The sequence below is a fragment of the Macaca nemestrina genome, chromosome 3 (assembly GCF_043159975.1).
Source record: "Macaca nemestrina isolate mMacNem1 chromosome 3, mMacNem.hap1, whole genome shotgun sequence".
Lineage (NCBI taxonomy): Eukaryota > Metazoa > Chordata > Mammalia > Primates > Cercopithecidae > Macaca > Macaca nemestrina.
In genome coordinates this window covers 176,887,579-176,913,504 of record NC_092127.1, presented here as the reverse complement: position 1 = coordinate 176,913,504, position 25,926 = coordinate 176,887,579, and the positions used below count along the sequence as shown (strand labels likewise).

The 25,926-nt window shown below is 38.6% G+C and overlaps 2 protein-coding genes across 22 annotated transcripts in view; one reads left to right on the top strand and one right to left on the bottom strand.

Moving 5' to 3' along the window:
• Nucleotides 1-25,926, top strand: part of LOC105487856 (parkin coregulated like) — a 45,432-nt gene that overhangs the window by 13,789 nt on the left and 5,717 nt on the right. For 7 of the 11 annotated variants that reach the window (XM_071092635.1, XM_071092631.1, XM_071092636.1 and 4 more), the window contains 4 exons: nucleotides 147-281; nucleotides 939-1,046; nucleotides 4,300-4,380; nucleotides 6,720-12,140. In XM_071092635.1, coding sequence (XP_070948736.1) covers nucleotides 147-281; nucleotides 939-1,046; nucleotides 4,300-4,380; nucleotides 6,720-6,776 — 381 coding nt within the window. In that variant the 3' untranslated portion in view covers nucleotides 6,777-12,140. Of the gene's footprint in view, nucleotides 1-146; nucleotides 282-938; nucleotides 1,047-4,299; nucleotides 4,381-5,170; nucleotides 6,546-6,719; nucleotides 12,141-25,926 lie in introns of those variants that run through there. The other 4 variants (XR_011620456.1, XR_011620455.1, XR_011620457.1 and 1 more) reach the window with 4 other exon arrangements.
• The window catches only part of LOC105487858 (potassium voltage-gated channel interacting protein 4), a 1,213,665-nt gene continuing 1,196,222 nt past the window's right edge, over nucleotides 8,484-25,926 (bottom strand). For 6 of the 11 annotated variants that reach the window (XM_071092623.1, XM_071092629.1, XM_071092628.1 and 3 more), the window contains 3 exons: nucleotides 14,613-14,720; nucleotides 12,745-12,849; nucleotides 8,484-12,137 (listed from right to left, as the gene is read on the bottom strand). In XM_071092623.1, coding sequence (XP_070948724.1) covers nucleotides 12,006-12,137; nucleotides 12,745-12,849; nucleotides 14,613-14,720 — 345 coding nt within the window. In that variant the 3' untranslated portion in view covers nucleotides 8,484-12,005. The remainder of the gene's footprint in view (nucleotides 12,138-12,744; nucleotides 12,850-14,612; nucleotides 14,721-25,926) is intronic. The other 5 variants (XM_011751500.3, XM_071092624.1, XM_011751498.3 and 2 more) reach the window with 1 other exon arrangement.

Genomic DNA, 25,926 nt, shown 5'->3' with positions numbered 1-25,926 from the left:
TGAAATTGTAACTGCTGAAATTGTAATTATGATTAGGAAAACAAGAATGAAACTTGATTTTTGTTTAAGCAAGTAAACATTCAATTTTTCTGTTATTACCATAATGAAATGGGTAGTAAATCATGTTTCCTCTTGGTCTTTGGCAGGGTCTGAGAGAAACCAAGCATCCATACACCTTTGTGTCAAAGGAGGGCTTTAGAGAATTACTTTTGGTCAGAGGTGCTTCTGAAAAAGCTGTTCCTTTGCTACCTAGACTGATTCCTGTGCTAAAGGCAGCTCTGGTATGTCATGTATTTCATTGTACTTTATAGTTGAAAACATATGATAGAAAAGAAAGCTGTAATGTATTTAAAATATTGTGTCTTTTTTCCTCCAAATTATATGCAAATTAGTTCTTTATCTGTGATTGTGACATATTTGCAGAATTAGGGAACTGTTACTCAGAATTAGGGAACTGTTACTCAGAATTAGGGAACTGTTACTCAGAATTAGGGAACTGTTACTCAGAATTAGGGAACTGTTACTCAGAATTAGGGAACTGTTACTCAGAATTAGGGAACTGTTACTCAGAATTAGGGAACTGTTACTCAGGGCCAGATAACTACATACTTGAAGACATCTTTTAGAGGATGTACTAAAGGTAAAAAGGGACATTTTAAGTAATTTGAGGATGTAATCAACCTCAAATCAGTCTTTCTGTATGCTAGATATATTTTAGTTAATGCTTCAGTCAGATGGAAAATTTTCTTTTTGCTTCTAGATGTCCTGTGTTGAAGGTTATGTTTTAAAATTCTAGGTTTTGTTGACTATCTTCTGATTTTAGATGTTTAATCTTACCGTTTTCTCTACTTGCTTACCCTTTTGTCTAATCTATCTTTTCTTTCCTTTTCTCTTCTCTTCCCTGATGCCCCTACATCCCCAACTAACCAACCTTACAGGTCCATTCGGATGATGAAGTGTTTGAAAGAGGATTGAATGCCCTAGTTCAGCTAAGTGTTGTTGTTGGTCCTTCTCTAAACGACCATCTGAAGCATCTGCTTACAAGCGTAAGTACTGCAGAGATTAGATAATGATTGGCTGTATGTATCATGCACCAATCATCTCTCTTTATGATTTAACAACTTCAAATCTTTAACTCAAAACTTTAAAAATCTTATCATCCTTAACAAAAAATATAGAACTCATTCATAAAACATTTTACTAATGGACAGTATTAGTTTTATTATGTTTTTTTTAATGGAAAACAGCTACATGAGCAGAGTTTAGGGTTATAATAAAAAGTAAACCAGCCAGGCTTGGTAGCTCATGCCTGTAATCCTAGTGCTTTGGGGGTGGAGGTGGGTGGATTGCCTGAGCTCAGGAGTTTCAGACCAGCCTGGGCAACATGGTGAAACCCCATCTCTACTAGAATACAAAATGTTAGCCAAGTGTGGTGGCATGCGCCTGTAGTCTCAGCTTCAGGAGGCTGAAGAAGGAGAATTGCTTGAACGTGGGAGGCAGAGGTTATAGTGAGACGAGATTGTGCCACTGCACTCCAGCCTTGGTGACAGAGCAAGACTTGGTCAAAAAAAAAGAAAAAAAAGTTGAATGGATAAAAGCTAATGAACAGTAAGATGGTGTTATGTTCATGTTGAATAACTATGAATTATAAGCAGTGCTCATATGCTGTCTTGTGTAATCATATATTACCAAACACATTTAAGTATTTTTGGTTTTCATCGTGATATTTTAGTGAATCTGTAAATTGCATTCAGGAAGAGACTTTTTCCTGATATGTGTAACTTTAGTCCTTACTATAAATATTTACTGGGACCCTGTGCAGCTCCTGAGGTTCCCAAGACCACTCTTAGGTTTGATGATTTGCCAGAACGATCCATGGAACTCAGGAAAGCTGTTATTCACTGTTACGGTTTCTTATAACAAAAAAAGATTAAAAGCAGCATAGGTAAGAGGCACATAGGGCAGGGTCCAAGAGATACCGGGCACGGAGTTTTCAGTTTTCTTCTCCTAGTGGAGTTGTTCATGCAGTGTTTACTTCTTCCAGCAACAAGGTGTGGCAACGTGCATGGAGTATTGCCAACTAGAGAAGCTCACCTGGGCCTTAGTGTCCAGAATTTTTATTGGTGTCTGTCATGCAGGCAAGACTGCCTGCCTGTGTGGTTGACATTAGTCTGCACCCTCTCTAGAAGTCGAACTAATACCCTGTGAACCAAAGTTCTCATCATAAATCACATTGTATAGACTACCTGGTGTTGCCCGAAACTCCCATGTTGACAAGGATACCCTATCTGGCAGGACATTCCAAGAGCTTAGAGGTTGTCATTCAAGAGCTAGGGGCAAGGGCCAAACATTAGGCAAGGGACATACATACCGTTAGAAAGATTAACGTCTTAGGTAGGACCTCCCTGTCTGCGTTCTTCTGTATTTCACAGCTGAGGTATGATTTTGATCATGGGTCCACTGTTTTTTCTTGGATCCATCCATATGAGAGATCCTAGAACTATATTTTTAACTTCCTATTCCACAAATAGTGTAATACACACCAAGAACCACCTGGTTAACACTGTAAGAAGTAGGGGCGATGGTGACTATCAGGATAGATATGCTCATAAGTGGTAGATGAAATTCCATGAGGTTTCAGGTGAGGAGAAGACATAGTGAGAATAGACTCTCAAGCCTGGACATTTGAGGAGTCTTAGGACAGAAGAAAGAGAATCTTGGCAGATAATTGTAAGCTTCATGTCAGGGGGTGTGGCTGACCAGCTACGGGAATTTCACACTAGTGTACAAAGTGATTCATTGAAATATTCAGTAGTTTAATAATAATCTCTTGCACTCTGCTGTCCTGTTTTGTGCCAGGTGTGCCAAGCATTGAGAAGATAATCCTGAGCAGAAACAGGCATGCTCTCAGCCCTTGTGGAGATTGTTGGTTTTGATTTTGTTTTTTGTGTTTGTTTTTTGCAGGTGGGTGGGGGATGTAGAAATAAAGCAGCAAGGACATCTGCTGAGAATATTGGGATGGTGTCAAGGGGAAGTGATATGTAGAGAAAAGGAATCACACTGGATCCTTCCTCAAAGTCAGTCAAGCAAGGCTTCCTAAATAGCCTCTCAGTCCCACCTCCAGTGGCAGAAAAGGCCAGATTAACAATTGTACACATTTGTTTTGTTTTTTTAATCTTTCTGGGTCAGTGGCATTTATCTTTGGTCACTTACATTCCTCAGAGCTCTCATTTTCCTAGACAAGGACTGACTGAAAGGTTACCTAGCTTTCCTGAGCTGCCAGCATTTTGGGAAGACCTAGACACCACCCTGACCGTCAGATCCTGGTATTATATAAAGAGCTCTAGAAATAGGTTGTGTGAGGGTTAGTTCCTGGTCTGTTACCACTCACTATGAGACAGACACCACTGAGGATGTCAGTGAGTTGCTGTCGGACCCCCTTTGTCCCTCATCCCCATCTTCCATACCTTTCAGCCTCAAAGCCTTGTTTTTCATCTGGTTTATAGACTTCTACATTAGATGCTTATTGGAAGAAAGGGTATTCTTCTAGAAGAAATTTTTCAAAACCAGTTACTGAACCCCTATATACAACTCATTTTTTCCTCTATGCAAAATAAACTATACCTTTCCTGAGCTACAAATGTAGGGACTTTACAGAGGGAATAAATTACCTGAAAATCTTGCTTAAAATGCAGAATCTGGGCTTCTGCCCTGGGATTCTGGTTAAGTATGGCATGAGACCCAAGAATCTGCATTTTTAAACAGCATCTCAAGTGATTCTGATGCTGATGGCCCCTGGATCTGCCTATTAACCTCTGTGCTATACAGGGTGTATACAGATTCAGTAGGGTAATGCAGTCTGAAGAAAGCAACTGGAAGACTAGAGAGGGGCCCTCTCCATCCCCAGGGCGTTCACTATTACTAAATTACTCATGTAAGTCCTCTGTCCTTTGTCCTCTCTTCCCTTTTTATTGCGGGAAAAAGTGTGCTTTAGAGGCAAAGCTTTCCATCATGGTCTTCAATGCTCTTGCAGATTACAAAATCGCAAAATATGCTATTTTATAGAAAACTTCAGATAGCATACTGTAGCAGATTTTATAGGATTGGTTTTACTTGAAATAATGCAAATTGTTTTTTAAAACAAATACAGAGGTACCTATAACATAAATTTCAATGAGATGCTTCCTAAGAGAAGCCTTGAAATCTAAAACAAGAGGTGCTTCTGAAGATTTACTTATGCATATGGTGAACATTGTTAAGTTTAAAGTCATTTCGTTTCCCCCAATCTTACTTTAAAAGCTTTCCAAGAGATTAATGGACAAGAAATTCAAAGAGCCAATCACCAGTGCATTACAAAAGCTAGAGCAACGTGGCGGAAGTGTAAGTAGAATATTATTCCTTAAGTCTTTTTTTTTTTTTAAACTTTTAGGCATATTATTAAATTGACTATATATTTAACATATACTGTCTCATTTCAGCCACGGGTAACTATGTGAAATTGATACTGTTATTTTCCTTTTAGAACTCAGAGTTTCTGTCTCTAGGTCAAGCCCTGCTGCTCAGACCAGACTCAGATTGAATAAATGTAGGGCTTGTGTACTTTCACAGTGCTTAATATGGCATTCCATGTGGCACAGTGGTACAGTTTTTTTTTCTTTAAAGTATTTTCAGTGGTTTAGTTTTGACCATTGAAAAGTTCAGAAAACCAAATGATTAACTTAGCTCATTGAGGAAAAATACTTTTTTCTCTTTCATTTGCTGTCTTTCTGACTCAGACGTCCAGATGATTGCACTATTCTGTCTGTAAGTGCGTGCATACCACATAGGTGTAGACACACACACACACATGCACACACAGTGCTGGAATAGTTTAATTGGTTATTCTAACTTTTCAAGGTACAAAAATATGGAGGATTTCATAACTACGTGGCGTCAAATTACTAGACTAATTGAACTTTAAGCATTTGAAGGAAGCATTCAGATAATCTCATCTTAGAAATATTTCCATAAAAGCAGTCCTTGCTTGTGGGAATTTTGTTTAATCAGATCTTAATGATAGAATTACATGTGACTATCTTAACATTGCATAATTTAGTTCCATTCTAGGTACTTCTGAAGGAATTAGTTATGAGAAAATTTGCCTGATCATACACAATTTTTAAAATGGCAGACATAAAGCTTTAGCGAAATTATCTCGTTTGACCAATTTCAATGGGTTGTTTGATTGATTATATTCTTTCCATGATGGATGCCTAGAATACAGTTTACAAGAGGAAGTAAGTCCCAAAGCCTACTAGGTAATAAATTTCTTTGTTGTGTTTGGGTCCTAGGCAGAGAATTAGCATGCGGACACCTTGAGGAGATGTGCAGAACCTTCCCCTAGCTAATCCCGTGTCTCCTCTGCAGCAAGGAAGTTCTTGCTTGCTCTTCTGAGAATTTAAATGCAAAATATATTTCTCCTTTCTTCTTCTGTGGAGTGGAAGTGAACAAATGCTAAATAATGATGCCACAGCTTTTCAGTGGGAAACCCTCCCTAGGTAGTTTTCCGTATCCTGTGGGCCAGTATGGGAAATGGGACAAGTAGAAAGAGACAGGCCAAGCATATTAGATTTTGTGGTGGGAGTGGAGGGGGTGTGGAGGAGATAGTATACATGTAAATAAAGTTTAGAAACAACACATTAAGATTTGGAAGGGGAACACAGAGGTGTACTTGAGCAATCTAGGGTCCCAGAAATATCAGATTCTTTTTTTACTACTCCATCTTACTAGCTTTGAATGTTGCTAATACAGAATTTTTAAAAAGATTTTGTAATTATTTTCTTCTGACTTGTTTTCTCGTTATGTCCTACATAATATTTTAATAATAGATTGCAATAGAAAATTTTCTGTTGCAATTACATGCCAAAGACTTTCTCTTGGCTTAATTACTATTGTGCTAGCCTCTATTACTTTGTAATCCTTCATGAAATTAATGCTCTTTTTTCTCTTCTGAGAGCGTAAAAGCTTATATATCTTTCTTTAAATATTAGAAATAAGTCTTTAAAAATGAGTGTTCTTAGTTGTGGTTTCTCATTTCTTAGGACTTGTGTATATCAATGATGGAACTATTCAACGTCGGGGTACAGGAAAATATCTGTTACAGATAGTCACAGTGTTACTTTCTTAGAACTGATCTGCCTTAAATTTGAAATCAGTTCATTCTTAGCCTGATTTGTTTTTTTTTTCTAAGTGAAATGCATATTTATTTTGGGAAAGGCACAACACAAATCCTGATCTTTATTGGTTGTTTGGGAACTTAATACATGGCAGGTACTCTGCAGAGTACTTTTTAGACATGAAACTCATTTACTCTTCCTAGTCATCAGAGGGAGATTCTATTGTTATCTCCCTCTAAAGATCAAGAAACTTAGGCACAGAGAAGTAATTAGTCCAGGTTTGACAAATAAGTGACCAGTAGATGCTGAATTCAGATACTGGTAGTCTGGCTTCTAACTACTTCTCTAGTTAGATACTTCAAAAAAAAAAAAAAAAAAAGAAGAAAGAAATAGCCTATATTTTATTTAACACAGCTAAAAGTCCTTCTTATTTCATCATATTGTTCTTACCCCCTTTTTTTTGTTCTGAGTTTTGGATACTTTCTAGGCATATTCCTGCAAATATAATACCTGTTAGGGGAAGTCTGCATGATACTAATGATGCTCAATTTTTTCTGTTGACAGGGAAGCCTTAGCATCATCAAATCTAAAATTCCAACGTACTGCTCCATATGCTGTTGAAGAAGGGAGCCAACAAAAATTGTTTTTACTACCTGGTGACGTGTCAAACACTGACCGTGGGTACTCATGGAACCTTTATTCCATGTATTTTATTCTTTTGTAAATCACAGCCACCCTTCATTATTTACTAGGTTAAGATGAATATACGCTGAATCAAAGTTATTCAGCAACAAAAAAGAACAGTTACTAATGGAAAGTTACTAAAATAAGTTCTGTAAGAGTACAATTTTCTGAGGTTTTTTTAAAAATTTTTATTATTTGTGCAAAGAACCATTATTGAGTTGGCAAGATAAGATGCATTTGTATTTTCTGGTGCCTTTTTATTTATAACACTTTTTTGGCAAACAATTTGTAGGTGTGCCCTGATTTTTATAGACAGTTTGCTGTTTCTTGGGTTTAATATTTAACAAGACCGTAGAAATTTAAAATAGTGGACAAATGTTTGTGAATACACTTTTTAAAAATTGTTTTAAAAGAGAGAAGGGATCTTGCTTTGTTGCCAGACTGCAGTGCAGTGGCATGATCATAGCTCACTGCAAGCCTCAAATTTTAGTGCACAGATGATCCTTTCATCTTAGCCTCCCGATTAGCTGGGACTACATGGTGGCACATGCCACCATGCCTGGCTAATTTTAAAATTTGCTTATAGAGATGGGATCTCACTCTGTTGTCCAGGCTGGTCTCAGTTCTGGCCAGTGATCCTCCCACAATGAACTTCCAAAGTGCTGGGATTACAAGTGTGAGCCACCATGCCTGGCCCCATGAATACACTATTAATTATTGTTTGTAAATATGTATCGTATAATGTACAATGCTTGGAAAATTTTTTCAGAGTATTTTAGAATAGTTTAAGAAATTTTTTCTAATTCTGTAAATTCTATTACAAGTATGTTGTTTATTACAACTCATTACAACTACCTAAATTTTAGGTGTTAACTCTATTTAAGTAAATACTGTTTTTGCATTTCATAGCCAGAAAATACTGATGTTCACATAAGGATATTCAGCAATTAAAATGTTAAAACTTGTACATGCATTCATGGATTTTGTTGTGCTTATGTTTAGCAATTTTTAAGAAGCTTTTAAAACTTAATTTAGACATAGTTCAGAATTTTAATGTAATAGAAGTGATTCCTTCTGCAAGAGAGGAGCAGAGGAGAGGAAGAGAAATGGAAAACAAGAATAAGACCTTCTATCTTATGAGCAAAAGGAGAGGGCATAGAGATTTCTGTAGCCACACCGAATCCAAGGCATGAAAGGGATGGAAAGGAAAGATGGGTCTTGCGGAGCAGCAGTGTTGCATCTCAGCAGCTTTGCAGAATGCACTTTCCTTGCTCTATTCCCCAAACACCTGGAGTGACCTCTACGATTCTCATTTCAGGTATAATCTCACAACTGTAATTTGAACAACTGTAATTTGAAAGAGTACAAGTAATTTCTGAGGATTCTTAATGTAGAAATGCCCACCCTGCCTCAGAGCTTGTCCTTCCTGAGCCCTTTGTCTAGCATACTTTTTCCTCTGGTCTCTACTCCCTTGTCACATCCTCTGATCATACTAGCTACAGCAGCTGCCTGCCCACTGGCCTTGCTTTTACCTGTTTTCATTGCATTTAGGACCACCCAGAGCTATCTGCGATCTAGAAAATAGTATAAGATTTAGTTTTAAATCTAATAATTACAAAAAATTCTTGGAAAAGACCTAGACAGTAGAGTTATAAACATTTTATTTTGCTTTTATTTTTTCTTTTTGAAATACAAAATGTGCACATTGAGTTTACACAAACACGCGATGGCAAATTTCAGTGTACATGTATTGTACTACTCTTAATTTCTACACTGGTGATAGCAGGGCAGCTTTCAACATCCTATCTCTACACCAGAATAGATACCTGATTTATTGTTGCAAAGACAGTTGCAAATTTCCTCCTTCTGTAGCCTCTTGGTCTTTGTGATATTTCTACAAAACAGGGACGATGTGTGTGTCTTTAGTAATGTGGTAACTTTACAGTTGTGGCTGAGATGATTAAAAATAATCTGAATTGTTGGAATTTTATGATGCACTAAATCATATTGTAATCTGGATTAGTTGTTGAGCACTTATTTTCTACTGAATCTTGGTAGTAGTTGTCAATGTAATGGAACCACTGGTGCTTTCAAAGTGAATTTTGCTTGCTGTTTGTTTGTTCCTAGTAGACAGTGGGGTAGTCAAGGTTTCTTTGTCCCTGAATGGCTTGTAATATAAACATGCTGTAAGGAAGTCAGGGGAAAGAGGACAGATTTGGCCTTTAATGCTGTTAGGATTACTTGTTATTAAGCATTAACATATACTGGAGGATAGATATCCTGACCCTTTGCATATGTCTGTAAACATCCTTGTTTTGTTTGATGCCGTCTTGAACTTCCACTTGATGATACAATGGAAAACAGCCTGTAAGATTAAACAAATCCAAAATTGTATATAGTATATAGGCCTTGGCTATAATGTATGATGGAAAATTAAATGCTTATTAAGTTTCATTAGGCATAATTAGGCATATGCTGATATCTGATGATAAATTTTTAAATGTTTAAAAATACCAGATAAAATTAATTTCTAATAGAAGGTGGGAAGGGAAGGCCATAGAAACTGGAACTATGTGTTTAATTGTAGTAATCTTATTTGTTTACTTAAAGTATATAAATGGAATTACAGCATTCAGACATGAAAATTAATTTAATTTCTGGAAATTAAATGCAGATGTCAGTATATTAGAAAACCATTCAAAATCCTAGGACTGAATACATACAAATGAGTAGCAAAAAACACTGGTATTTTAAAATCACTGATATGTGAAAGCCTCAATAATCCCATGGCTAAGGAATCAATAAAACTATATGCCAGATTCTATTACTTTTGAATATTCACAGAGTATGAAATGAGTTAGAACATCCCATGAACTCAGTGGCATTATGGAAAGGATGCAAATTTATAACTGAGAAACTCAAATCTTTTGGGGATTGCTTTATATTAAAACAAAGCTTGTTTGCATAATATGCTTCAGTGTCAAGCTGAGCAATCTATGCTAAAAGTGGTAGCTCCGACTTTAAGGGTGGTAGAATAGTTCACATTTGTCTGTTGGATTCAGGATCTAGTTGACAAGTTAAATCACATTTTCAAAGAGCTGCATGGAGCGCATTATGTTTTCATCCTGTAAGGGAGAAACATAGAGCGATTAAATTCACCATATCTGCAAGGGAAAGTACACTATTTTGCCCCTAAGTATTGCGCCCCCTTCCACCAACCACCTATGCCAAAAGCTCAAATATTAAGTGTTTGCAAATATAAATGCCATTCTATCCGTTTTCCACATAGATCACGATGAAGGAGGACCCATTTTATATTTTGTGGAGTCTATTGACGGCATTAAACCACTTTATTTAAATCTTTACTTGGTGTGTAATAGAGGATATTTCTCAAATCATAATGCCAAAATGGAAACTACAGAGGCGCAGAGGTAAGTCAAAGCAAATGAGAATTTTGGCATTCTATGCAGATCATAGGCCAAATCACACAGACTTTTATACAGGTACAAGGAAAATTGTGTGTGTGTATGAGCCAGCAGTTCATGAAGATTGGAGGCTGGAGTGTAGGAGGCAGGATAGTGGATTAAGAGGGAACATGTTTGCAGTAATCATCTGTCTCTCTCTCTGCAAGTTATGGCTAAATCTGTGTTGCCTGAAGGAGACTTTAAAAATGAATGGTCTCCATTACAGAGAAAGGATTGGGGAGCAGAAATGACTGCTCAGTGGCTGTGTTCAGTTTAGCGTGTTCTTTAGAAATGAGTTAGTTAGGGGACAGACTTTTTGCATTATTGGAGCACTTGTCGGTTGCATGTGAATAGCACTTAGTGAGATGTTTATGGTAGTGGTAAATGGTGGCTGAACCAACAATGGCTTCCACTGCTAGAAACCAAGTAACATCATCACCACCAAGCAGCTTAATGTCACCAAACTAATTCTCTCAAAGACCACCATATTGAAATCCAAGTTGAGAAACAAGCAGACATCCAGAAAGGTAAGAACAACAATTTTAAAATACAGAAACAACAGATTTGTTTTCATGATTATTTGAAATTTTTTTTTTTTTCGAGGAGGAGTCTATTTCTATTGCCCATCATTCTGGAGTGCAGTAGCACAATCATGCCTCAACTGGGCTCAAGTGATCCTCTCAAGTAGCTGAGACTTCAGCCACGTACCACCATGCCCAGCTAACTTAATTTTTTTTTGTAGAGATGGCGTCTTGCTATGTTGCCCACATTGCTCTCAAGTTATTTTCCTGCCTCAGCCTCCCAAAGTGCTGGGATTACAGTTGTGAGCTACTGTACCAGGCCTTAACAATTTTTAACTGTGGTTCTACTCACACATCAAGTCAGATAATTCTAAGTAAGCTAACACTGGTTTCTTCGATAACAGGCTACTACCTGCAGTTCTCTTCAGAGAAAATTTTCCACTGTTTCTTTTTTGTGACAGACGACCATTAGTGAGTTCAGCCAAAGAGCCATTTCTTGTCCACATACACTAAAATGATTTTTCTCTTAGAAATCAGATAGAAGCTTGGCCTGTTGTGATGCATACTTGGCTATTTAGGAATTCTAATTCTATGGAAATATGATAATATATGAGTTATGCTACGTCTGTGCAAAGAGCAATTCAAATTCTCATATATGTTTTATCCTCCATGATGAATACTCTCTAAGGAATTGGGGAATCAAAAACACAGTACAGGCTGGGTGCGGTGGCTCACGCCTGTAATCCCAGCACTTTGGGAGGTTGAGGCGGGTGGATCATGAGGTCAGGAGATGGAGACCATGGTTAAACCCTGTCTCTACTAAAAATAAAAAATTAGCCAGGTGCAGTGGCGGGTGCCTGTAGCCCCAGCTACTCGGGAGGCTGAAGCAGGAGAATGGTGTGAACCTGGGAGGCAGAGCTTGCAGTGAGCCGAGATCACAGCACTGCACTCCAGCCTAGGCAACATAGTGAGACTCCGTCAAAAAAGAAAAAAAAGTACATGTGCAACTTTTGTATTCTCAAAAAGATATGGAGGGTTTCCTCCATAGCTTGACTCAGTAGGCACTCTAAATGTTGATTATGTAATTGGTGCTTGTTTTTAAAGTGTTAGGCGTATGTTGCAGGTTGCAGAAGTGGTAAACTTAGGCATATGATCTCTGTATTTTGCCCAGTTCATGGTAGCTAGCTGCTAATACTCAGTTTAGCTGTTATGATAGCTGAAGTGATAGTTCTTATACTTTCATTACTTACTTTTTGGCAGCTTTCAATGAACTCATCTATGGTAACAACCCCATCTTTATTTTTGTCCATTTTCTGTTCAGGAAGAAAACAAAAAATTATATTTAGCCTTATAGCCCTTAATACCCTCACACCTGCACCAAATGAGCTGAAGCTGATAAAAAGAAAACCTAGCTGCTTATTTCACATGGAGGAACTGTTTCAGAGCAGAAACCAGTAGTTTCTTAGAGATAAAAATGATAGGGCCAAATCCTTCTGGCTGTTCAATATGATGTGGTGAAGATTTAGAGTCACGCTGTCCTAGGTAAAATCCTACCTTTTAGATATGACAGCTCGGCCAATTTGCTGACACTTTCAGAGCTTGCTTTCTTTTTGTCTCATCTGTAAAATGGGATTAATGAGGATTTATAGGATTCTTGTAAAAACTGAATGAAAACAAAACTTGTGAAATATGAGAATTGTTTAAATGTTGTATCTTGGATTTAGAGAATGTTCAATGAGTGTAGTTATCAGCATTGCAAATTCAAATCCAAAGCTATTAAATTAATGGGATGGTAAATACTGTTTTGTCTCAGTAAAAATTATTTTCCTTTGCTTCCTTTTGAATCATCGTGGTGCTTGGCAAACATCAGGAAATGTTCTCCTAATTTCATTCCCTCTTGACTTCTGTTTTCATTCCTACCTGAAAAAATGTTTCGACGTGTTGTCTGGGTGCATCTTCTTTGAGGACAGGATATGTACATTTACCCATCATGTCGTATATTGCTTTCATTATATCAAGCATTTCCTGAAAAGTAAAAGGCTTATGTGAGGTTGCACACATGTATGAAGAAACCATTCTAAGAAGCTCTGACAGATTTTTCCTACTCAATGATGACAGTTGGTTGTCCCAAAGGAAAAGCCAACAAACAGCTTTCTGCCTCAAGAGCAGAAGAATCAGATGTGAGAATGAATTCTGATCTCTTGGTTTCAAAATGAAGCAAATTTCCATGTATCTACCATAGTCAGGAAAAGAATATGCTGGTTTAATGTTTGGATTTCTATAGACTTTAAGTAGACCATTCTTATTTAATTGAATTATTATATATCTTATGTGTTGATCATCAGTTTCCATCTATTGAGAGTCAAATATACTGCACACCATATATTGAGAAAAAACACCATTTAGAATTAGTGAAATTAATTGATAAGTCTTAAAGTTCATTAGGATTTTTGTTGTATTTTTCCTACTATGGCTTTAACTGAAGTCACATGTGAAGACCAGTCAAAATATTTTGACCCTGGGAAACACCTTGAAATTTTATTAAAATAGTCTAATTTTTGCCTTACCATTTTCATTCTTATGAGAGTAAAAATAATGTCTAATAAACATGTAGATTTATTGTTGCACATTTGTTTCACATGAAAGCTCTCTCGACTAGGTTGATAATATAGGTATATACTTTTAAGAGTATTCAATTCTATTATAAATGATAAATTTGTAAACAGGTGAAACCTTTTAAGATGTTTTAAGCATAGATAAGTAGCAAGTAGTTAGACACAGGCAGAATTCTTGAGATGTGTTAAACAGAAACGAATTGAAGAACAAGAGATACCTAATACTCCTGAGGTACCTGGGTAATAAATATTCAGGGTATAAAAATATACAAGAAGCACTAACTATTTAGGATATGCTGCATATACATGAACACTTAATAGTCATTGAGGTCTTAATTTGGCACCCAGTGGTGACACCTATTCTGGCCCCAGGTGTCCTCTGTGCAAGAAACACAAATGAAACTCATGACTACTTATCAGGCTAGACTTGTAGCCAGGCACACTTGCACCTGTGTCTCTCCAATAGAGCAAGTTCATGTCACTGGCTGTTGGCCCTGGGCGCCTTTTGTGTGTGGGGTCTCTTGCTCAAAATGCAATTCTGGGGAAGGCCTGTGAGGCAGAGAGAGACAGGACATAGGCACATAGCATGCCCAGGATTCAGGGAGCGTGGTCTTTCAACCCCACTTGCATCCTATCCTGTGTAGTTAACTTACCCGTCCCTTTGCTTCTCGCTATGTTTTAAACTGGTTTAATAAACTGTAATACGAGTATCTTAATTTGGTCTGTGAGCCTTGTTTCCTGGATAGTCTTCCTCAAAGTGCATTTGAAGACCCCACCATTGTATCAGGCCATTCCACAATCCCCATGATTGTAAAATTGCATTTCCTTATGGATCACATGCTATGGGGAAAAGAAAGGCTTCAGGCTAAATATGGAAACATGGCTTGGATACATTTTCTTTCTGATTCCAACCATGGTCCTAATACTGTGAATGGAATAAAGATGCCAGCAGGAAACAAGTGTGTCATCTTTGTGTGTTACATACTTACTTTGGAGCTTCACCATAAACCATTTCTTTCTATCCCAAATTTTTAATTATACATCTTTCTTCCACTACATAAAATACTTTGGATTTCCTGAGAAAAACTTCAAATTAATAATTGCAATTAATATTTTAAAGTTAAGAAATGAAAATCTTCCAAATTATTGCTGTGTTGGTGAGGTATCTCTTACCTCTTTAGTGATGTAGCCATCTTTATTTATATCATACAGATTAAATGCCCAATTGAGTTTTTCTTGTACTGTCCCCCGGAGCAAAATGGAAAGACCTTTGATGAAATCCTAAAAAGAAATAAAAATACAATTTTATATGACATTTCTAAAAAAAAAAAAAAAAGAAAAATGATGGAAGTAAGGGCTACAACCCTCTGGAATTTGAACCATTTATTTAGCAAAATGATGTGTTATTGGTTGTCTATTTTTCAGACTTCTCTGTGGGCATAAATCACTCGTTAGTCTTAACATTTTCATCTTATAATTGGAAACTGAGTTAAATCAATGGTAGTACTGGAAATTGTACCAATGGATACCCACACGGCAAGAGGCTTGAGTATAAGTGGTATTGGCTTGCCAGTGCAAGCACACATGATATACTAAAAGAATCTAATAGTTTTTTTTTTTTTAAAATACAAGTGCACTCATAACACACTTCAATGAAAAAACATTTGCTAATAAGAAATGTGGCTGACCATAAAAGATAAACCAATTGTGGTCTCTAATTAGAAATCCAGTTTTAATTTACATGTGGACAGTGGGTAAGAGCATGGAGCTGGAGAGGACAGACTGCCTGGTTTCACCCTCCAGCTGCATTACTGGATGGCTTTGTGTCTTCAGGCAACTTAACATCCCTTTGCCTCAATTTTCATATCTGTAAAATGGAGCTAATAATAGTATCTACCTCTTCACAATTTTATGAGGATTGAAAAAGAGGCTGCTTATAATTGTCTCTGGCAAGGACATTGGCTGTGTAGGTTTTTGTTAAGTAAATGGAGCCCTCAGTTTGTATCCTGGTTAAGCTAGTTTGATTGCATTGCAGACTGGCCAGATTAACTTGATTAAATTCATTTAGGTTTTTTTTTTTTTTTTTTTTTGAGATGGAATCTTGCTCTGTTGCCCAGGCTGGAGTGCAGTGGCGTGATCTTGGCCCACTGCAACTTCCACCTCCTACCTCCCGGGTTCAAGCAGTTCTTCTGCCTCAGCCTCCCGAGTAGCTGGGACTACAGGCATCCGCTACCATGCCTGGCTAATTTTTGTATTTTTGGTAGAGATGGGGGTTTCACCATGTTGGTCAGGCTGATCTCGAACTCCTGACCTTATGATCTGCCCGCCTTGGCCTCTCAAAGCGCTGGGATTACAGGCATGAGCCACCGTGCCTGGCCAGATTTGTTCTTATGTACAGCAGGGTTAACGTTACAATGTGCTGTATTCAGTTTATAATCCAGTTTTAAGTAGGAATGAAAGCAGAGGGGAAATCCAAAAGTCTTCTGGGTGAATTTGCATTATATCTCCCTTTCCCACATTCCCTTATTTTATAGCTGTATTTCTGTCCGAATTTCTCAAATTGTTTTTCTTTTTTAAATAAGTAATATCCATATAGTTCAACATTTTAAAATTATGTAAGCCGTCTGGTGAAAAACCTTTCTTCCATTCCTGGACCCAGCCACGTGTTCCTTTTACCCATAGACAACTGGCATAAATAGTTTGTATTTACTTCCAAGGAATTTTTGTGCATATACAAGTATAAGATATATTTGTTTGTTTTACTGGCTAACCAGACTTCTATACTTTTTTTTCCACTTAACCATAGATTAGGGAAACAATTCAAGTTTCCATTGTATATGTAAATGCATCATTGTTTATTTAACCAAATTGTTCTTTTACATTTTTTCTCATTGTTATTTCTAGGTATTTTAACCTTTCTGTTGCTGTTGTAAATGAGATATTTTTCTATCATATATTCTAAATTAGTTGTTTGTATGTATGAAAGCTATTGATTTCTGTGTAATTTTGTACCCTGTCAACTTGCTGATACCATATGTTGGTTTTCGTCTGGGTTTTCATGTGTGCAATAATAGTAGCTGCAAATGGAGTTAATTTTACCTGTTTTCTAATTTTTATATGTTTACTTTTTTCTAATTATGTGGCCTAATATCTATAGAACAATATTACATCATGTAAATTATAATAGATATTCTTAGTTTTTTCTTGAACTTCAGAATATTTCAATTCGCTTTTAAGCATGATACTTAGTTTTATCATGGTGAAGAATTATACAACCATTCCACTTAGACAAATTTATCAAGAATGGCCACTGACCTTTTTTGGCAAAAATGAAAAAGACAAAACCAGAAATAATTGTCAAATTCATATTGCAAGGGGCCCTGAATAGCCCAGTCAATTTTAAGAAAGAAAAACAAACTTGGAGGACTCACACTACCTAATTTCAAAACAGTACAAAGTTACATTAATCAAAACAGTGGTACTGGCATAAAGACAGATGTATACAACAGTAGAATAGAATTGAGTCTAGATATAAACCCAGCTGTCTGTGGCCAGTTGATTTTTCAATAATGGTGCCAGGACCATTCAATAGCTATGGAAAGAATAGTCTCAATATATAGTGCTGTGGCACCTGGATCACCATACTTAGTCTACTTCCCATTGGCATGCAAGTTAGAATGTCAAGTGAGAGAAGAAGAGAGAAGGCCACAAGGAATTCCAATATTTGGCAGGCACAGAGAGGAGAAGCTGGCAAAGCATCTTGAAAAGAAGTTGCTAAAGAAGTGAGTCAGGAGAACAGAGCATTTCCATAGGAAAGGATTGTTCATTTTGCTGCCAAGGTTGGAAAAATGTTCATTGGACCAGCAACATGGAGGTCACCAGCAAGTGATAGGGAACAGTCCAGTGGAGTAGGAGTGAAGAGTAATTTTTAATGAGGAGCACTTTGAATACTGAAGAGAAGAATCTAAAAAGAGTAAGAGTCAGAAATGGGCTGATGCTCCTGAGAAGGTGGGGAGGCTCCAGAACGCAGGTAGATGGGCCGACCTCAGAAGGGAGTTGATACAGGAGACAGAAGGACATGGTGTGGATGCCAGTAGCTGCTTTGCAGGTGGGAAGATGACTGCATTTCTGTCTGATAGCTTTAGTGAGTGTGAGGTGTTTGGGAGTGAGGAGCCAGGTAGAAGAGGTATGAATCTGAGGTTTGAGGAGAGAGGTGGGAGCTCTGCTACTAGGCAATAAGGTGATGTGCAAATTAGAAAAACGGAGACCTCCCTCAAATTATTTCCCTGCCATATTTTAGAAAATTATGACATATAATGTAGTTTAATTAAAAGGTAATGACAGCCCTTGGAGGTGCGAGTGTACATCTTTCAAAACCAGCAGGCTGGGGATCATGGCTCATGCCTGTAATCCCAGCACTTTGGGTGGCAGAGGTGGGAGGGTTGTTTGAGCCCACAAGTTTGAGAGCAGCCTGAGCAACCCAGCCAGATCCAAATTAACAAGAACAACAAATTAACGGCGTGGTGGTACACACCTGTTGTCCCAGCTACTTGGGAGGCTGAGACGAGAATTGCTTGAGCCCAGAAGGTTGAGGCTACAGTGAACTAACTGCACCACTGTGCTTCAGCCTGGGTGACAGACCAAGACTCTGTCTCCAAAAAAAAAAAAAAAAATCCTTGGCTTTTTCAGAAGGTATAAAATATACATTGCAGAACACAGAGCCTTATTCACAGAAGATTGCTGAGCAGTTTTGAAAGCTAGATGAGATTGATGGTTATTAATGTAAACTATTTTTTAAAAATTCACAAAGTAGTAACAATATGTCATTAATTTTAAGGGGAGCTGGCTACAGGGTCTTTGAAAACATGCTTAGAGTATTGGTTCTCAAAATATAATGTGCAACACCTGGGGAGCTTGCTAACAGATTTCTGGGACCTACCCCAAGAATTATGATTCATTAGGTTGGAGTGGGACCCCAAAATTTACATGTCTGACACGTTCCAAGGGGAAGCCTATACTGCTTCCAGGGATCACACTTTGAGAACCACTGGCCTACAGTACTCATCATTGGCATTGACCTCACCACCACACAAAACAGCAGAGTAACAGTGAAAGATTTTGAGTACTTTTGGGGAATCCCCCCAAAATGGCCGAATAGGAACAGCTCCAGTCTACAGCTCCCAGCATGAGCGACACAGAAGATGGGTGATTTCTGCATTTCCAACTGAGGTACCAGGTTCATCTCATTGGGACTTGTTGGACAGTGAGTGCAGCCCATGGACTGTGAGCCAAAGCAGGGTGGGGCATTGCCTCATCCAGGAAGTGCAAGGGGTCAAGGAATTCCCTTTCCTAGCCAAGGGAAGCCGTGACAGATGGTACCTGGAAAATCGGGACGCTCTCACCCTAATACTGCACTTTTCCATTGGTCTTAGCAAATGGCACACCAGTAGATTATATCCCGCACCTGGCTTGGGACGTTCCCACCCTAATAGTGCACTTTTCCAATGGTCTTAGCAAATGGCACACCAGGAGATTATATCCCGCACCTGGCTCGGAGGGTCCCACGCCCACAGAGCCTTGCTCACTGCTAGCACAGCGGTCCAAGATCGAAGTGCAAGGCAGAAGCGAGGCTAGGGGAGGGGCGTCTGCCATTGCTGAGGCTTGACTAGGTAAACAAAGCAGCCCAGAAGCTCGAACTAGGTGGAGCCTACTGCAGCTCAAAGAGGTCTGCCTGCCTCTGTAGATTCCACTTCTGGGGACGGGGCATAGCTGAACAAAAGGCAGCAGAAACTTCTGCAGACTTAAACGTCCCTGTCTGACATCTCTGAAGAGAGTAGTGGCTCTCCCAGCCTGGAGTTTGAGATCTGACAACAGACTACCTCAAGTGGGTCCCTGACCCCCGAGTAGCCTAACTGGGAGACACCTCCCAGTAGGGGCCGACTGACACCTCATACAGCCAGGTGCCCCTCTGAGATGAAGCTTCCAGAGGAAGGATCAGGCAGCAACATTTGCCGTTCTGCAATATTTGCTGTTCTGCAGCCTCTGCTGGTGATACCCAGGCAAACAGAGTCTGGAGTGGACCTCCAGCAAACTCCAACAGACATGCAGCTGAGGATCCTGACTGTTAGAAGGAAAACTAACAGAAAGGAATAGCATCAACATCAACAAAAAGGACATCCACACCAAAGCCCCATCTGTAGGTCATCATCATCAAAGACAACGGTAGATAAAACCACAAAGATGGGGAGAAACCAGAGCAGAAAAGCTGAAAATTCTAAAAATCAGAGCGCCTCTTCTCCAAAGGAATGCAGCTCCTCACCAGCAACAGAACAAAGCTGGATGGAGAATGACTGTGACGAGTTGACAGAAATAGGCTTCAAAAGATCACTAATAACAAACTTCTCCAAGCTAAAGAAAGATGTTTGAACGCATTGCGAAGAAACTAAAAGCCTTGAAGAAAGATTAGATGAATGGCTAACTAGAATAAATAGTGTAGAGAAGACTTTAAATGACCTGATGGAGCTGAAAACCATGGCACAAGAACTACATGATGCATGCACAAGCTTCAGTAGCTGACTCAATCAAGTGGAAGAAAGGGTATCAGTGATTGAAGATCAAATTAAATGAAGTGAGAAGTTTAGAGAAAAAAAGAGTTAAACAAGCAAACCCTCCAAGAAATATGGGACTATGTGAAAAGACCAAATCTACATCTGACTGGTGTACCTGAAAGTGACAGGGAGAATGGAACCAAGTTGGAAAACACCCTTCAGGATATTATGCAGGAGAACTTCCCCAACCTAGCAAGGCAGGCCAACATTCAAATTCAGAGAATGCCACAAAGATACTCCTCGAGGAGAGCAACCCCAAGACACATAATTGTCAGATTCACCAATGTTGAAATGAAGGAAAAAATGTTAAGGGCAGCCAGAGAGAAAAGTCGGGTTACCCAGAAAGGGAAGACTAACAGTGGATCTCTCAGCAGAAACTACAAGCCAGAAGAGAGTGGGGGCCAGTATTCAACATTCTTAAAGAAAATAATTTTCAACTCAGAATTTCATATCCAGCCAAACTGAGCTTCATAAGTGAAGAAGAAATAAAATCCTTTTTAGACAAGCAAATGCTGAGATATTTTGTTACCACCAGGCTTGCCTTACAAGAGCTCCTGAAGGAAGCACCAAACATGGAAAGGAACAACTGGTACCAGCCACTGCAAAAACATGCCAAATTGTAAAGACCATCGATGCTAGGAAGAAACTGCATCAATTAACAGGCAAAATAACCAGCTAACATCATAATGACAGGATTAAATTCACACGTAACAATATTAACCTTAAATGCCAATGAGCTAAATGCCCCAATTAAAAGACATAGACTGGCAAATTGGATAGAGTCAAGACCCATCAGTGTGCTGTATTCAGGAGACCCATTTCACGTGCAGAGACACACATAGGCTCAAAATAAAGAGATGGAGGAAGATCTACCAAGCAAATGGAAAACAACAACAACAACAAAAAGCAGGGGTTGCAATCCTAGTCTCTGATAAAACAGACATTAAACCAACAAAGATCAAAAGATATAAAGAAGGCCATTACATAATGGTAAAGGAATTCAACAAGAAGAGCTGACTATCCTAAATATATATGCACCCAATACAGGAGCACCCAGCTTCATAAACCAAGTCCTTAGAGACCTACAAAGAGACTTAGACTCCCACACAATAATAATGGGAGACTTTAACACCCCACTGTCAACATTAGACAGATCAATGAGACAGAAAGTTAAAAAGGATATCCAGGACTTGAACTCAGCTCTGCACCAAGCAGACCTAATAGACTTCTACAGAACTCTCCACCCCAAATCAACAGAATATACAGTCTTCTCAGCACCACATTGCACTTATTCCAAAACTGCCCACATAGTTGGAAGTAAAGTGCTCCTCAGCAAATGTAAAAGAACAGAAATCATAACAAACTGTCTCTCAGACCACAGTGCAATCAAATTAGAACTCGGGATTAAGAAACGCACTCAAAACCACACAACTACTTTGGAAACTGAACAACCTGCTCCCGAATGACTACTGGGTAAATAACGAAATGAAGGCAGAAATGAAGATGTTCTTTGAAACTAATGGGAACAAAGACACAACATACCAGAATCTCTGGGACACATTTACAGCAGTGTGTAGAGGGAAATTTATAGCACTAAATGCCCACAAGAGAAAGCAGGAAAGATCTCAAGATGCAAAATCAATATGCAAAAATCACAAGCGTTCCTATACACCAATAATAGACAAACAGAGCCGAACTCCCATTCACAATTGCTTCAAAGAGAATAAAATAGCTAGGAATCCAACTTACAAGAGATGTGAAGGACCTCTTCAAGGAGAACTACAAACCACTGCCCAATGAAATAAAAGAGGACACAAACCGATGGAAGAACATTCCATGCTCATGGATAGGAAGAATCAATATTGTGAAAATGGCCATACTGCCCAAGGTAATTTACAGATTCAGTGCCATCCCCATCAAGCTACCAATGACTTTCTTCACAGAATTGGAAAAAACTTCTTTAAAGTTCATATGGAACCATAAAAGAGCCCACAATGCCAAGACAATCCTAAGCCAAAAGAACAATCCTAAGCCAAAAGCTGGAGGCATCACACTACCTGACTTCAAACTATACTACAAGGCTACAGTAACCAAAACAGTATGGTACTGGTACCAAAACAGAGATATAGACCAATGGAACAGAACAGAGCCCTCAGAAATAATACCACACATCTACAGCCATCTCATCTTTGACAAACCTGACGAAAACAAGCAATGGGGAAAGGATTCCCTGTTTAATGAGTGGTTCTGGGAAAACTGGCTAGCCATATGTAGAAAGCTGAAACTGGATCCTTTCCTTACACCTTATACAAAAATTAATTCGAGATGGATTAAAGACTTAAATGTTAGACCTAAAACCATAAAAACCCTAGAAGAAAACCTAGGCAATACCATTCAGGACATAGGCATGGGCAAGGACTTCATGACTAAAACACCAAAAGCAAGGGCAACAAAAGCCAAAATTGACAAATGGGATCTCATTAAACTAAAGAGCTTCTGCACAGCAAAAGAAACTACCAAGAGAGTGAACAGGCAACCTACAGAATGGGAGAATATTTTTGCAGTCTACCCATCTGACAAAGGGCTAATATCCAGAATCTAGAAAGAACTTAAACAAATTTACAAGAAAAAAAATCAACCCCATCAAAAAGTGGGTGAAGGATATGAACAGACACTTCTCAAAAGAAGACATTTATGCAGCCAACAGACACATGAAAAAATGCTCATCATCACTGGCCATCAGAGAAATGCAAATCAAAACCACAACGAGATACCATTTCACACCAGTTAGAGTGGCGATCATTAGAAAGTCAAGAAACAACAGATGCTGGAGAGGATGTGGAGAAATAGGAACACTTTTACACTGTTGGTGGGACTGTAAATTAGTTCAACCATTGTGGAAGACAGTGTGATTATTCCTCGAGGATCTAAAACTAGAAATACCATTTGACCCAGCCATCCCATTACTGGGTACATACCCAAAGGATTATAAATCATGCTGCTATAAAGACACATGCATACATGTTTATTGCGGCACTATTCACAAGAGCAAAGACTTGGAACCAACCCAAATGTCCATCAGTGACAGACTGGATTAAGAAAAGGTGGCACATAGACACCATGGAGTACTATGCAGCCATAAAAAAGGATGAGTTCATGTCCTTTGTAGGGACATGGATGAAGCTGAAAACCATCATTCTGAGCAAACTATTGCAAGGACAGAAAACCAAACACTGCATGTTCTCACTCATAGGTGGCAATTGAACAGTGAGATCACTTGGACACAGGGTGGGGAACATCACACACTGGGGTCTGACTTGGGGTGGGGGGAGGGATAGCATTAGGAGAAATACCTAATGTAAATGACGAGTTAATGGGTGTAGCACACCAACATGGCACATGTATACATATGTAACAAACCTACACGTTGTGCACATGTACCCTAGAACTTAATAGTAATAAGTAAAATAAAAATAGCACTTCTAAGTCAATTGTGGACTTGTGTTGTTTGCCTCCCTATTAGGTCCCAAATTTCCATGTGGTGCTCCATGATGTTCTGTGGAAGCTCACTTCATCTCTGCGTCTAGTGATACAGCCATGACCTGGGCAAAGTTAGGAAGTACATTTATCCCTTTGGCTGGACAACTGGATCTGTGGTTGGCATTTCACTAAATCTAGTCCATGTCTAAGCATGACTCCCCAGACTCAGAGTCTTGCTAGGAACGGTAGGACAGAGATGTGCTTCTTTCCTTGCTCAACAGGAGCAATGAATCCTGCAGCCAAGGAGCTGTGGCCTCTTCTTGCAGCCCTAAAGGGTCCCACCCTTAGGTTGTAGCCAGCCCCATCTCTGGCCTTTTTGTTCCTGTGAACCAATGAAATTATCATACTGGTTTTCGGTCACTTAATGTATCTTTTTCTAATATTTGTGAACAAAAGTATCCTGATTCACATGCGGACATCTGATTCACAACTTCTTAAATATTATGTATCTTGGACCAATTTACATTAAAAGATAGCTATGGACTTTGAGCACCTCTCTCTTTTTATCTTGTGGGATGGTATCAGTAAAGAGTTATTTAAAACAGGAATGACTATCTCTTTTTGTGCAAAAGAAAAATGAGAAACTTAATGTGGCTTATAAGATTTTTGCTCCATGCTTTTCTGAGTGGTAACTGAAGTCTCTCAAGTAGGAAGTGGCAAACTTAAAACAACAGCAACTCTCAAAGAGTACTTTGCACAATTACTTTACTTGTAAATGTCAATGGAGGTTATATCTGTCCCCTAATGTACAAAAAATGATAAAGGGTTGGGGAGGTCTGTACCGAATTCTGGTTTCCATTCTCTTATTATCAAGGCAAAAGAAGGAGAAAGGCATAGAGATTTGACTTTATAATAGCCTGGACTTGTTCAGTTGTGGATTCTGTTCATCTGTCACACCTTTAATGAGTGCCTCAGTGCTGGCCACTATGCCAGGGACATTAGTCCTCCTGACTCCCCTGACTCCCTGCCAATCAAAGACTGCTATGGCTTAGAATCATGCATTTACATGTAGTTGTCTTACTGGGTAATGAGGTGACCAATGTCATTATTAACTGGCTTTGTTAGAAAAGTTCCCCCAATTAGTGTAAATTAGTTCAACCATTGTGGAAGACAGTGGGGTGATTCATCAAGGATCTAGAACCAGAAATACCATTTGACCCAGCAATCCTGTTACTGGGTATATACCCAGAGGATTATAAATCATTCTACTATAAAGACACATGCACATGTATGTTTATTGCAGCGCTATTCACAATGGCAAAGACTTTGAACCAACCTGAATGTCCATTAATAATAGACTGGATAAAGAAAATGTGGCACATATACACCATGGAATACTATGCAGCCATAAAAAAATGAGTTCATGTCCTTTGTGGGGACATGGATGAAGCTGGAAACCATCGTTCTCAGCAAACTATCACAACAGAAAACCAAACACTACATGTTCTCATAAGTGGGAGTTGAACAATGAGAACACACGGACATAGGGAGGGGGACATCACACACCAGGGCATGTCGGAGGGTGGGGGGCTTAGGGGAGGGGTAACATTAGCAGAAATACTTAATGTAGGTGATGGGTTGATGGGTGCAGCAAACCACCATGGAACGTGTACACCTATGTAACAAAAGTGCACACTCTGCACATGCATTCCAGAACTTATAAAAAAAAAACCCCAACTGATAACTGCTATAGTTAACTTCTAATAAATAATGAGCACATATTTGGTGCCAGACACAGAGCCAAGCCCTTTACTGACGTTATGACTTTTTCATTCTTACACTATCTTATTAAGTAGCTTTGGTTGCTGATGTTTTAGTGGTATGAATACTAAGGTCAAGAGGGTTAAGTACTCAGCCCAGGGTCTCAGAGCCACTGGGTGGCAAAATGGAGATTAGATCCCATCATACCAAATCCAGAGCCCCTCATATCATATTTATTCTGCCTTTCAGGTTTAAGCAAATTAAGTGGAAATCTCCCATTATCCTTTATCATAGAATCAGATGGTCTCTCTACTTCTCAGTATGCTATTGCTATTCAAAATGTGTTCATTCCCTAACCATTTCTGTTTTCTAGAGATTTCCCAGGTAGCTAATCAATTTAGAAAAATAACTGCAACAGCCTAGTTTTAAATTTGATTTTCATCCAAACTTTATTAATTTAGCCATTAGTTTTCCCTTAGAAGGCAAGGCATGTTACCAATATGCATATCATATACAACCATTACAACTAATTTCCCAAATTATAATCAGTGTTCATTGCAATTACTAGTATTTTACATAAATATTATAAAAGCAATGTTATGCATGGTTCCATATCATTAACACCAGACTAAATTTAC